Raw genomic sequence first — 13,517 nt, forward strand, 5'->3', positions numbered from 1 at the left:
TTTATGAGCTTATAGATATAAATTTTCCCCTAAGTCCTAGTGGTCAAATTTTGTCATTTTTTAAAATTAAATTTTGATTGTTTCTTTGATTTGTTCTTTGACCCACTCATTCTTTAGTACAAGATTATTTAATTGCCAATTAATTTCTAACATATGCTTCTATAGTTCTTTATTAAATGTAATTTTATTGCATTAGTGTTTGAAAGGAATGCATTTAATATTTCTGGTTTTTTGCATTTGATTGTGCAGTTTTTATGTCTTAATACATGGTCAGTTTTTGTAAGGGTGTCATGTTCAGCTGAGAAAAAGCCATACTTCTTTCTTGTTCGATTTAATTTTTTCTAGAGGTCTGTTCTGTCTTTTCTAAGATTTCATTCACCTCCTTGCTTATTTTTCATTTATTTTATCTGTAGATTTATTTGTTTCTAAGAGTAGAAAGTTGAAGTCTGCCACCAGTCTGGTTTTAGAGTATATTTCTTCCTGTAATTCATTTAACTTTTTCTTTAAGAATTTCTATGCTGGAAATGTTGCCCTGTTATCAGTATGTCTTGACTGTTCAACATCTCTACTTCAAAATGATGCTTTCCTAGACATGGACCATATAGCTGACTGCTAAAGTGGACAGGCAAGCTCTGGGCCATGGACCCCATGGGGAAAGGCCAGTATAGAATGATGGAACCATTCCCCAACATATAAGATGCAGTGTTAAGCCCAGAAAGCCCAACCTGCTCTGGATGAGGTTTGGGAACAGTTACTCCTGAAAGAATGGAGTCTCCTTTGGTGAACCAATGCAGTGCATCTCCTGTTTTATTTGTGTGCACCAAGGGAGCAGCTATCTCCACTGAAGGCTGAGGAGTGGCAGCCAGCTTTTGCTTTGTCTGAGATCATGATTGGTTATTCCTGTCTTTTTTTTTTTTAAACTTCAGCTGAAATATAATAGCTTTTTTTCTAGTCTCTTATTTTAACTCTGAGTATATGTATCTCTCCATTCAAATTTATTTCTTATAAACAACATATTGTTCCATTCTGGTTTTAAATCCATTTTACTATCAGCTTCCATTTTATGGGTGAGTTTATTTTCTTTAACATTAACAATTACGATTACTAACTAAATTTCCCTTCATCCTATTTTCTTCTATTTATCTTTCTCTTTCTTTATCCTGTCCCTTCTGTAAAAGTTATTTTGAGCATTTTTAATGTGAGTTAATTTTCCTCATTCTTCCCCCCTTCTCCAAGGGTATTCCTCTTCTCCTCTCCATTCTTTTTCAGCCTATTTCTTGACTGTGAGCTTTATGTTAAAGTTGAGTTCTGTTCCTGCTGTGGGATTAAGGGGAGGAAGGGGCACTGTCTCATGCTTCAGGTTTTTTTTTTAACATTTTAACCTTTTATTTATTTTCAGTTATGTACAAAAGTAATATGTACCTATCATTTTTTGCAAGGCTCTGAATTGTGCAATTTCCCCCCCTTTCCCTCCCCCCACCCTGACACATAAAGCTATTTCCATGCCATCCATACATTGATGTAAATTGAATGTGTTATAAGAGTAAACATGAGAGTAAACATAACCCCCCCCCAAAAAAAAGAAGATGAAAAACCTCAAGAATAGAGAGAGAGAAAAAAAAAATTGTACTTCAGTCTGTGTTCAGATTTCAATGGTTCCGTCTCTGGGGTGAGTTGTTTTCTTTATCATAAGTCTACCAGAGAAGTTATTTCAGTATTTTTCCCACATTTGCTATTACTAGCTGTACCTCTACTCTATTTCTCCCCACTCTTATTTATTCTATTTTCTCTCTCCTTTCATCCTGGCCCTGTCCAAAAGTGTGTTTAATCTAAGTACCCTCTCCCTCGATCTTCCCTCTCTTCTATCACCTATTCCCTTCCCTCCCCCCATTCCCCCTTATCCCATCCCTTTCTTATTTTTCTCTAGGGCAAGACAGATTTCCTCACCCTATTAAGTGTGTATGTCATTTCCTCTCTGAGCCATTTCTGATGAGAATGAAGGCTCACTCATTACCCCCTTGCCTTCCCCCTTTCCACTCTATTGAAAAAGCTTTTTTTTGCCTCTAATATGAAATTCCTTAGCTTCTTCTTCATCTCCTTTTCCTTCCTCCCAATACTTTCCTTTATCACCGTTGACTTCATCTTTTTACTATATTATACTATTATATTCCGCTCCTTCCTATATCAGATTACTTGCTGCAGTGGGGAGGGGGCAGAGAAGGGAGGGTGATTGAAAAATGTGGAGCTCAAAAACTTACAAAAAGATGAATGTTGAAAACTATCTTTGCATGTTGCATGTAATTGGAAAAAATTACATAACATAAAAATAGATATTTATTGGATGAATGATAAAGGAATAAATAACTTTATTTTCATTTAACTATATTCTCTAAATCTATCATTATCACTTCTAACAGCTCTTATAAATGAGAAAGTTCATATGAGTTATCAATATCTTCTTCCCATGCAGGAATACAAATAGTTCAATATCATTAAGTTCTTCATAGCTAGTCTTTCTCTTCCACTCCCTCTGTGGTTCACCAGAGTCCTGTACTTGGAGATCAAGCTTTCTGTTCAGCTCTGGTTGTTTCAGCAGGAAAGTTTGAAAGTCCATCTTTTCCCCTGTATGAGGATGTTCAGTTTTGCTGGGTAGTTGATTCTCGGTTGTAAACCAAGATCTTTTGCCTTCTGGAATTCATATTCCAATCCCTATCAGCCCTTAATGTAGATGCTGCCAGATCCTGTGTAATCCTGACTGTGGAGCCTTGGTAGTGGAATTGCCTGTTTCTGGCCGCTTTTAGAATATTCTCTTTGATTTGGGAATTTTGGAATTTGGCTATAATATTCCTGGAAGTTTTTCTTTTGGGATCTCTTTCAGGGGGTGACAGGTGAATTCTCTCGATTTCTATTTTACCCTCTGCTTCTAGGCTCTCAGGGCAATTTTGCTGTATCATTTCTTGAAAAATTAAGTCTAGGCTCTTCTCCTAGTCATGGCTTTCAGATAGCCCAATAATTTTTAAATTATTTCTTCTGGATCTGTTTTCAAGGTCGGTTGTTTTTCCAATGAGATATTTCACATTTTCTTCTAATTTTTGGCTTTTTTTTTGGAAGAGTTTTATTTCTTCCTGATTTCTTGCAAAATCATCAGCTTCTTTTAGTTCCATTCTGCATTTATTTGAAGGAGTTATTTTCTTTAGAGAACCTTTTGATCTCCTTTCCCAGCTGACCAATTCTGCTTTTTAAGGCATTCTTAAGGCATTGTTTTGCTCTTTCCATTAGGCCTAAACTAGTTTGTAACATATTATTTTCTTCAGTATTTTTTTTGTATATCTTTCACCAAGCTTTTGATTTGGTTTTCATGATTTTTTCTGCATCGTTTTCATTTCTCCTCCCAATTTTTCTTCCAACTCTTTTTTGAGCTCATCCATAGTCTTCAGCCCATTTTCTATTTCTCTTGGAGGTTTTGGATATGGAAGCTTCGATTTTGTCATCATCTGAGTATGTGTTTTGATCTTCCATGGGACTAAAGTAATTCTCTATGGTCAGATTCTTCTTTTTCTGTTGTTTACTCATTTCCTCAGCCCAAGACAGCACTTCCAAGGCTTTGGGATTTTTGGGGGCGACACCCCACTGTGACCTTTATTCCTCCGAGGTCTTATGCTCTTTTGTCTGTGCTTTGATATGTAGATGCCCCCCCCCCCCCCAATTTCCCTCTGCCCTGGGGTTATACGGAAGGATCCTGCTATCTTACTTAGTATGGAAGCCCAAACTGCAAGCCTGGATCTGAGTGTAGGCTAGCAGCAGAGTCCTATCCCAGGGAGAGCAGAGAAATCTCTGCAGACTTCCCTTACCTTCTCTGGGGGTGCAGGCTGCTTTCTCCCGATTCTCATTGCAGATTTTGTGGCCGGTGCTCCTCACTCCACACTCATTCTAGTGGAGCAGAGTTCTCTCCCTGCCCCTTCAAGCTGTTGTGGGTGATCTCTGGGCTGGCCTGGGCTGAGTCGCGCCTATGGCCCTGGCTTTTTTCCCAACCCCCAGTCCTGGTAAAACATGCCTTTCCCAAGGAACTTCTGAGTTATCTTGGACTGGGAAAATGCATCACTCAGTCTTTCTGTGGGTTCTGCCCCTCTACATTTTGGCTAGAGTCCTCATTTGTTGTTTCTTTGGCAGGGGAAAGTTCTGGGAAATGCTGCCATCTTGGCTCCACCCCTCATGCTTCAGGTTTTTCTCAGTGCTATTTTCAGAGTTCATTTTAGGGGTCTGGCAGTTTTTAGTGCTTCTAAGGTAATGTGATCTGGAGAGGAGCTTGGTCATGATGCTGTCTTGTTCTTCTATTCTTTGGTACTTACTCAGTAAGAGCCCCTAATACCTTGGGAGGAATAGAATTGATATTGTTCCTCAGGGCCCCTGATTTCTTGTGACCAAAATTGATATTGCCCCTCAGGGCTTCTATTCCCTCTTGACCAAGATTTTTGAACTATAGTGTAGAAGTGTGTAAAGGCACTGGAACTGCCAAATAGCCTCTGGTTCTGGGTCCAGGATTAGCACAGGGGACCCCTGTAATCTCTTCTTTGATTAGTTGCCAGGTCCCCTTATCATTTCTGGGTTAGGAGCTCATGAAACCATTGCTACTTCTGTTGTCACTTCCTGGTCCTACCATGGGTGATTCAGCATTATAGACTTCAGGGCAGCCTCTACCCCGTGTCAAAAATCTCTCTCTTTCTGACCACCTCCTACATTGCTTTGGACTGGAAGAGTGTCTCACTTTGATCTTTTGTTGGCTTTGCCACCCTGCAATTTGATTTTGGGTATTATTAAAGTCATTTGGAAGGGGAGCTCAACTGAATGTTTTCCCTACTCTGACATTTTGGCTCTTCTTTAGAGTTGTCATTTTCAAGTAACCTAGTAGTACAATTGTATTTTTCATATTATCCATGTATGTAGGCATATAGATCATATTATATAGTTATTTAATCAAATCTAATTTTGGTAACATAAAACTCCAAACTCATGGAGGTTTTAAACCTGACAGAAGTAGTTCTGGTGACACAGAGAAGGGCAAACTTGACTGCCCCTGTCCTCAGAAAGTTCACTTTATAATAGGGAAGACCACTTACAATTAGCTATGATATGTGTGTGTGTATGTGTATGTGTTGTGTGTGTGTGTGTGTACACACATTTTATATTCACATACAGTACAAATGGGAGATAGCCACTAGCCACGGAGGGGAGGAAATTAGGGAGGGTGATGCTAGGAAAGGCCTCTTAGAAAATTTGAGCTGAAGGAATCCTTGGAAGACAGGAGATGGAGATAGAAGAAAGAATATTCCAGACCTGGGGGAACAACTAACTGTCAGTAGAAAGTCATGAGTCTTATGATTCAGGAATAGTAAATAAGCTAGTATTAGACTGTAGAGTGTGGAGAAGGGAAATAATCTAAGAGTGCTGCAAAAATAGGGACTAGGTTATTAAGAGCTTTACAAGCCAAATAGAGAATTTTATATTTGATCCTAGAAGTGATAGGTGGACACTAGTGTTTTTTAGAGTAAGAGGATGACATGGTTGGAACTATGCTTTAGGAAAATTGTTTTGACAGCTGAGTGGAAGTGAAGAGAGTGAAGAGAGACTTGAGGCAGAAGGACTAGCTAGAAGGTTATTACAGTAGTCTGGGTTTTAACTGATTAGTCTCTGTACCAGATTGACAGTTGGGTGAGTAGAGAGAACAGGACCTAGTTGAGGGCCTAGTGTGAAAACAAGACTTGACAATAAGTTTGGATATATTGGTTGGGGGTGGGGGTGCGAAACTGAGAATGACATTGAGGTTGAGAGCTGGGGAGAATAGTGTCATTCTTGACAAGATGTAGCATAGTTGGGAAGAGGGGAGAGCTTGGGGGTAAAAACCATACATTCTGTTTTGGACATGTTAATGTTGAGGTTTCTGTGGGACAACAAATTCAAAATGTCCAAAAGGTACTTAGAGATGAAGTCATTCTTTCCTTTCCATCTTCCCTTCTGCTCCCCTTTTATGTATTGTTTTCCCACATTGGAATGTATTGAAGGTAGGCATTTATAATTCTTTTTTGCTTGACTTTTTAAGCTCTAATAGTTACAATAGAGTCTGGAAGATGTCCTAAAATAAGACTCTCAAAATCATAAGTAATGCTAACTATTGAACCCCTAGAATGCCAAGATCATCAAATTAAAGAATATAGAAAGAGACTAGAAAAGGATCCAGGTCACAATCTTAAAGAGGGAGAGGAGGAGAGAAACCAAGGAGTGTAGACCTGACTTGGATAAACATTTAACAAAGGAGACAGAGAGGGAGTGGTGAGACTTAGGAGGAAGAGTCAGAAGTAAGCTCAAATTTTCTAAGAGTTGAGAGAATATCCAAGAGATGAGGATGGTCAACATGTTGAAGAAAGATCCAGGTAAATAAAGACTGAGAAAAAGACACTAGATTTGGCAATTAAAAGATCATTTGATTACTTTGGAGAGTTGTTTCAGTGGAGTGATGAAGTCAGAAACCAGAAGTGAGGAGGTAGAGGCATTGGGTGTAGAGAGTTTTCTAAAAGAATTTAACTGAAAAAGTGAGGAGAGATATAGGACATTAGGAATGGGGATACCAATCAAGCATACATTTTTTTAAAGAATGGGTGAGGTATCGGGTATAGGGAAATAGCTAGTAGCCAGAGAGAGAGAGATGAAAGTTTATAATAAGAGAGCTGAGAAGTTTTCCTTCAGAAATTTAAATATTAAAAATTATAGCATTTACCACAGCTTTCTAGAATGAATCATTTTTCCAAGAGTTTCGGGGGGGGGGGGTCAAAGAATTTTCCATAATTTGATTTTCAAGTTACCAGAAGGTTACACTGAAAAACTTCTTTTTTGACCTTTCTTCTTAGAAGTCTCTCTAAAGTGTTTGACTCTTTTTTTTGCTACTTTTATTAGCAAAGTCTAATGAACAAATTGATTTTTTTAATTGATAAGGACATTAGTGAATGGATATGCCAATCAAGCATATATTTTTTTTAAAGAATGGGTGAGGTATGGACATGTGTGTGTGTGAAAACATTAGGGAAATAGCTAGTAGCCAGAGAGAGAGATGAGAGTTTATAATAAGAGAGCTGAGAAGTTTTCCTTCAGAAATTTAAATATTAAAAGTTATAGTATTTACTACAGCTTTCCAGAATGACTCATTTTTCCAAGAGTTTCAATGGGAGCCAAGGAATTTTCCATAATTGAATTTTCAAGTTACCAGAAGGTTACACTAAAAAACTTTCCTTTTTTGAACTTTCTTCTTAGAAGTCTATCTAGGGGGTGGCTAGGTGGTGCAGTGGATAAAGCACTGGCCCTGGAGTCAGGAGTACCTGGGTTCAAATTCAGCCTCAGACACTTAATAATTACCTAGCTGTGTGGCCTTGGGCAAGCCACTTAACCCCATTTGCCTTGCAAAAAAAATAAAAAAAAAAGAAGTCTAAAGTATTTGACTCTTTTTTGCTACTTTTATTAGCAAAGTCTAATGAACAAATTGATTTTTTTTAAATTGATAACTATCTTAAAGCCTTAGAGGCATCATGCTGACAATTGATTTTCCTATATCAGACTGGAAGTGTAAGATACTAGATACTGGACCAAATATGGAAAAAATTGTCCATAACACCACCTGTTCCAATCTTGTATAACAGATTTTTTTCTTATGATTTGTCCCTCTTCTAAATTCATTTTGTTTTTGCTTTTCATGCATTATCTTATGCTATAATTATATTTGTATATTGGTTTTTTAAGACTGCAAACTCCTTGAGGACAGGAACTATGAACTACCCAAATATTTTGAATCTCACCTAGGATCTAGTCTGTAGTTCTGTATACTGTATAGGTGCAATAAATCTTTATTGTTTGTTGAACACATTGGCAAGCAACCCTTGGCACTTGAGGATTTTGTTCAGTTGAATTTTATCTTATTATTTCGCCATACATATTTTCCTGTATTACATACTTGCTTTCATTTTTCCTCCATTAGACTTCAAATTCTCTCAAGACAGAATCTTTGTAAAATGTTTACTCAGGGTATACATGCTTGCCTCAAAAATGAGCTAGCACAAAAGTGATGACCAGATGACAACAAAATTCATTACATACCATGTTTGATTTGGGAAAGACTAGGGAGAAAAAAATAACACGTTTTTTGATGATATCTTCATCCATAGGCATATGACGTTAAGAAAATGAGAGCAAGATCCCCAGTACAATGGATGAGCACTCTATGGCAAACATAGGGAAAGGCATGGTGAAAAATCACCTAATATAGGAAGGCATGGATAGCTTGTAACTTCATCTTAGCAGGAGAAATCATAGACTTTTTTTGGATTATTGTATTATTCTGAAAGCTCAAACTTGTCCTTTTCTGTGTTTGACAATTTTAATTTCTGATTTGCTTTTCAGGACATTTACAAACCACGCAGGAAATACAGGCGTCAGAAGGGAGCAGAAGAACTGCTAGATGAAGAATCTCGAGTCCATACTACACTTTTGGAATATGGCAGGTAATAAAAGACACTCCCCAGACTGTTTGCTCCTTTAGCAAAAATTTCCAATTTAAAGCACTACAATTGGAAGTTTGTCATTAAACTGCTTTTTAGTTGGAAGGATTGACTGTGTTCAGTTTCCAGTTTTATATCATGAGATTTCCTAGCAGTGGAATTCTTCTTTCCAGTGTCAAGTTTTATATATGTTCTGTGGATAGGTTCTGTGGTCCTACTGGAACCAGATGTTGTAGGATTCATAGTTGGAATTCCTATCCAGAAGTAGGAATCATATATAGGGAACAACTAATTGTGCCTCTTACAAGGATGTTTTGTTTTTCCTTCTCCTTAGGGAATGGGTTTGGTTGGCATTTTTAGAGCTTCCTGATGCTTTTGGATTTTATGCTTCTGTCATTTATTATTATACTTCTCTAAGGAGTTGAAAGACAAAAAAAAATCCGGTATTTCAAACATACTATATAACATTAAGAAAAAGAAAAATTTTGGTTTCCTTTAAGAATTGTTTTAAACAGAAAGGATTAAGAAAAAAAAATTTGATTCTCGCTATTTTAGGTTTGTTTTTTTAAGCCAATTCCTTCAGTTCTACTTGACCAGCTTTTAATTTTCTGTAAGATGATTTTCTGCATTTACATCTTTCTGTTGACACTAGGTCTTGACCTTCAGTTTCCCTTTGTGCCCTATGTGTGTTTTCTTCTTAGATTTATTGATTCTGCAATGTGAGTATTTCTCTTTGCTCTTCTTACTCTGGGAACAGTAATGGCTTCCTTTTTTGCAGCCTGCTCTCCTCTAACCTGGCTCTCAGTGTGGTAACTTGTACTAACAGCCTCTTTGACTAACATCTCCTGGAGGAATCAGAAAACTTATGTCAGATTGTTCTCCCTGCCAATAAATCTCCCTGGACCAGGGATGAAATTGAACTTTTTTTTGTTAACTTTCCACCAGAATTAAAACATTTATTTTCTTAGTGGTCACTAATTTCATGTGAAACCAAATTGCTTTGAAAGCAGTTGGCTCTCTTTCCAAGCTGAACATGGCAGCACAGTATATTATCCATGTCTGATAGAGAACATTTTTTCAATACTACTACTTTCTGTTTTATGGACTGTCCAGGATGGTTGTCTACTTGCTCCACTGGCTTTAAACTGACTCCCTTGCAAATGAGGTCTTTTAGATTGGAGGCCTGGATTTCAGACATTAAATTAGGCCACCTGACAAATTAGCTAAATTTAAGACTAACCCTATAAGGAGTTAATAAAATAAGAAGCCAAGAAAGAGACTTCTTCCCCTAGCATATCTTTCCCCTTTAACATATCTTAGTTTCTGAAACCCTGCCATTAGAGTCATTCCTTTGCATTAAGACATCCTGTTTCTCAGAATAGTTTGAAGATGAAATTGGCCTTCTTTCTGTGGGCAAGCTCTGATTGAATCTGAGAGCAGTGGATCATCATGCCTGGGTAGTAGTGTGTTTTTGATTTCTATTTTTCCCATCACTTTATTTATTTGTTTATTTATTTGCAAGGCAATGGGGTTAAGTGATAGAATCACACAGCTAAGTAATTAAGTGTCTAAGGTCAGATTTGAACTCAGGTCTTCCTGACTAGGGCCAGTACTCTATCCACTGCTATTTTCCTATTACTTTAAAGCTAAAAAGGTTACTTTGCTATTTGTGCCATTGATGCCAGATGATGTGGGATGCCAACATTCCAGGCTACAGAGCTGTGTGAGTACCCAGAAATGTCACGTTGCCTTTTTAAAAACTTTGACCCCAGGCAGTACAAGCCTCAGATACTACACTTGGAAATATTACCAGATATACATGACTTAGAAGGAGAAAAAAATTATAGGGTAGGAAATTTTTATATTCTTTGGAAGAGGTTACAGTGAGTAAGTTCTTAAAATGCCTAAATGTTAATCCCTTATGGCCTTGTCTGCAGAATTCTAAACATGGGATAGATAGACCAATTAACTGAAGCATCCAGCAAATATTATGTGATCTTGGAGAGTTTGGGCTATTCTTCTCATTTTACTTGAGAGAGAAGAGACAGAATAATTTGTTTATGGACAGTTTAGAGTAGGGGATGGGGCCAAGAATCCAGAAAGAGCCCTGGCCTGTTCTCTTGGTCTGATTGGGAGTGAGAACACAGCATTTGAAAAGTTTCTCTGTACCCTCCCTGGCCTCCAGGAAAACATGAACTTCAATCTTTCTGTTAATAGTAAACCTATTGCTCCTCCTTGGAATTTTATTACTTAACAGACACAGAAGGAAAAATATGCCTGTTTTCTGTTTAATTCTACATCCTAAACCAAAGAGATGCTCAATAATCTAGGCAATATGTCATTTTGAATAAATAATAGGACAAAAAAGTTTATTTTTATTCCCTTTCTTTTCCTTTCTTCATTGTCAGTTCCAATCTTAAGGCTTCTTGTAAGATTAACTTCTCCAGTATTCCAGCCCTGAATAGTCCTACTTTTAACTCATCATCAAAGGAGCAATCATAGATTTAGAACTAGGGAGCACCTCAGAAGCCATGAAGCCCCTTCTTTTTTTGCAGATGAAAAAACTGAGGCCCAGAGAGGTTCAGTGGTCATGGAGGTATGATATGGTAGAGTTTGGGTTCAAACCTAGACTGACTCCAAATCTAGCACCCTTTCCACTCTACCACACATAGTCCCACATGGTCAAATTCTTAATTACATATTATCTTTATTACATATTATCTTTATAGGTCTTTTCTAATGTAGAGTATATTATCTTTTATATGCCTTCAAATCCTAGCATATAGTACTAATAGTACTAATAGATGATTTTCTTCTATTTCTTTTGTTGTTGTCATGGTACCTAGCAATGAGACTGTACATGCAGAATCTTTAGTAAACGCCTAATGAATTAATTAAAATTAAATCTACATATTTTATTAATTAGTGTGTCACATCATTTTATCCTTGATTTAACTAAATACACCCTAGCTTCAAGCATAGATTCATAGAATAGTAGAATTTTTAGGCTGGAAATAAACCTTAGAGGTGATTTAGTTCAAACTCCTCAAAGCAATTGAGGTTCACATGGGTTGAATTCTAGCCCAAATCACAGAAGTGTGGCAGAGCTAAACCTGAATCTTTTAACTTCTAAGTGCATCATCTAGTATTTTCAAGGATTTGTGCTAGAAACTGAGGCTGTTAAGACAAAAATGGAAAATAATCTGTACCCTCATGGAGCTTCTAGTATACCATTTACATTTCTGTGTGGTTTTCTTTCTTCCAGTAAGGCACACTGTTCTGAATCAAGGACTGTGCCTATGAAATGCCAGGTTTTTATGATTTTTTCAGCTCCCTTTATATATTGTCTTCCTCTTCAGAATGTGAGAAGCCCCTAGAAGATATTGCCTTACTTCCTTTTGTTTGTTACACTAGTACTTTCTCAGTGCTTGGGATCATTTTTTTAAATTTAATTTTTATTCTTTTATTTATAGTTCAAATTGTTTCCTTCCCTCTTTTCCTTCCCCTAACAATTGAGAAGGATACCCATTATACATATGAAATATTTCTGCTTTATTCATGTTGTACAAAAAGAAAGCACTCTGAGAATATCAGTTATCTATCTGGAATTGGATAGCATTTTACATCATGAATCATTTGGAGTTATACTGGATTATTATATTGATCAAAATTACTAAATCTTTTGTAGCTGATTATCTTTACAATGTTGGTATTAGTTTATAGTATGTTCTCCTGGCTGTTCTCCCTTTACTGTGCACCAATTCATATAGGTTTTCTGAAGCCATCCACAATATTTATTTAGCAAGATAGTATTCTATCATATTCATAAACAATAACTTATTTAGCCATTTCCCAAATGATGGCCATCCCCTCAGTTTCCAGTTCTTTACCACCATAAAAAGAGCTGCTATAAATATTTTTTTACATATTAATCTGCATTATTAGTTATATTAAGATCACAAATTCTTGGAAATTGAGATATCTAGAATAGCAAGATTGGCTTTAAGGAAAGTAGTTTGGGTTTTATTTTAATTTTTTTAGCTCTGTGTTCCCACCTACTTAAAGATAGGGTTAATTTTAGTAGTTGTGATTCATTTTCTGACTTTTTGCCTAGCATGGATTTTTTTAAATGCTAATAAAAACATTAAAGTATATTTGTGCATTTTTCTTAACCTGGGCTTTCCTAAAATAAAACTGAATCACGCATGACAAATTGAGTATAAACTGAATTGGAAATTGAGTAGACTATAGAATTAGTAAGTTACAAATCTTGTTTGAACAAATACAGAGAAATGTTTAAATAGGGCATTTCTTCCTCCTTTTCTTGTTTCTTTAATCTAACCTAACCCTTCCCCTACAAGTAGCAGGTTTTTTGTTTTTTGTTTTTTAGTTTTTGCTAGGCAGTGGGGTTAAGTGGCTTGCCCAAGGCCACACAGCTAGGTAATTATTAAGTGTCTGAGACCGTATTTAAACTCAGGTACTCCTGACTCCAGGGCTGATGCTCTATCCACTGTGCCACCTAGCCGCCCAAGTAGCAGTTTTTAACAGTTTAATCTTATGCCTCTAGAGATTGAAGCAATGAGCTGGCCATGTTAAAAAAGCAGAAGCAATAAGCATGCAATGTAATGGTAACTACTGTTTGCTGATTTGTTAAAGTATATTTAACCTAAAACCTATTTGCATTCTCATTCTATGTATTCATTGACTTTTGGTTAGTTTGGAGTTTTTTGGTGATCACATTTTAAGAAAGGCTTGTTCTCTACTCAAATTAGAAATTAAGATTTCTTTTGTTATTAGACAAGATTCTTCTTTCACCAGGATGTTAGGAAGGCCAAGGTGTTCCATCTATTGCCTTTTAGGAACAAAGATATTTGTGTTGTTCTGATCTGCCAACTTTCTTGGAAAAATCTGTTCAAAGTGAGTTCATAAATGAAATCTAGAGACAAAGATGAATTTTAAAATACATAACTGATGCCC

The 13,517-nt window shown here is 36.7% G+C and overlaps 1 protein-coding gene across 3 annotated transcripts in view; it reads left to right on the forward strand.

Annotated features, from left to right (window-relative positions):
* Window positions 1–13,517, forward strand: part of CCDC93 (CCC complex scaffolding subunit CCDC93) — a 116,940-nt gene that overhangs the window by 28,542 nt on the left and 74,881 nt on the right. For 2 of the 3 annotated variants that reach the window (XM_074215012.1, XM_074215014.1), the window contains exons 7-8: window positions 8,443–8,543; window positions 9,242–9,259. In XM_074215012.1, the coding sequence (XP_074071113.1) occupies window positions 8,443–8,543; window positions 9,242–9,259 (119 nt within the window). The remainder of the gene's footprint in view (window positions 1–8,442; window positions 8,544–9,241; window positions 9,260–13,517) is intronic. The other variant, XM_074215013.1, reaches the window with a different exon arrangement.

This window comes from Macrotis lagotis, chromosome 1 (assembly GCF_037893015.1).
Source record: "Macrotis lagotis isolate mMagLag1 chromosome 1, bilby.v1.9.chrom.fasta, whole genome shotgun sequence".
Taxonomy (NCBI): Eukaryota; Metazoa; Chordata; class Mammalia; order Peramelemorphia; family Peramelidae; genus Macrotis; species Macrotis lagotis.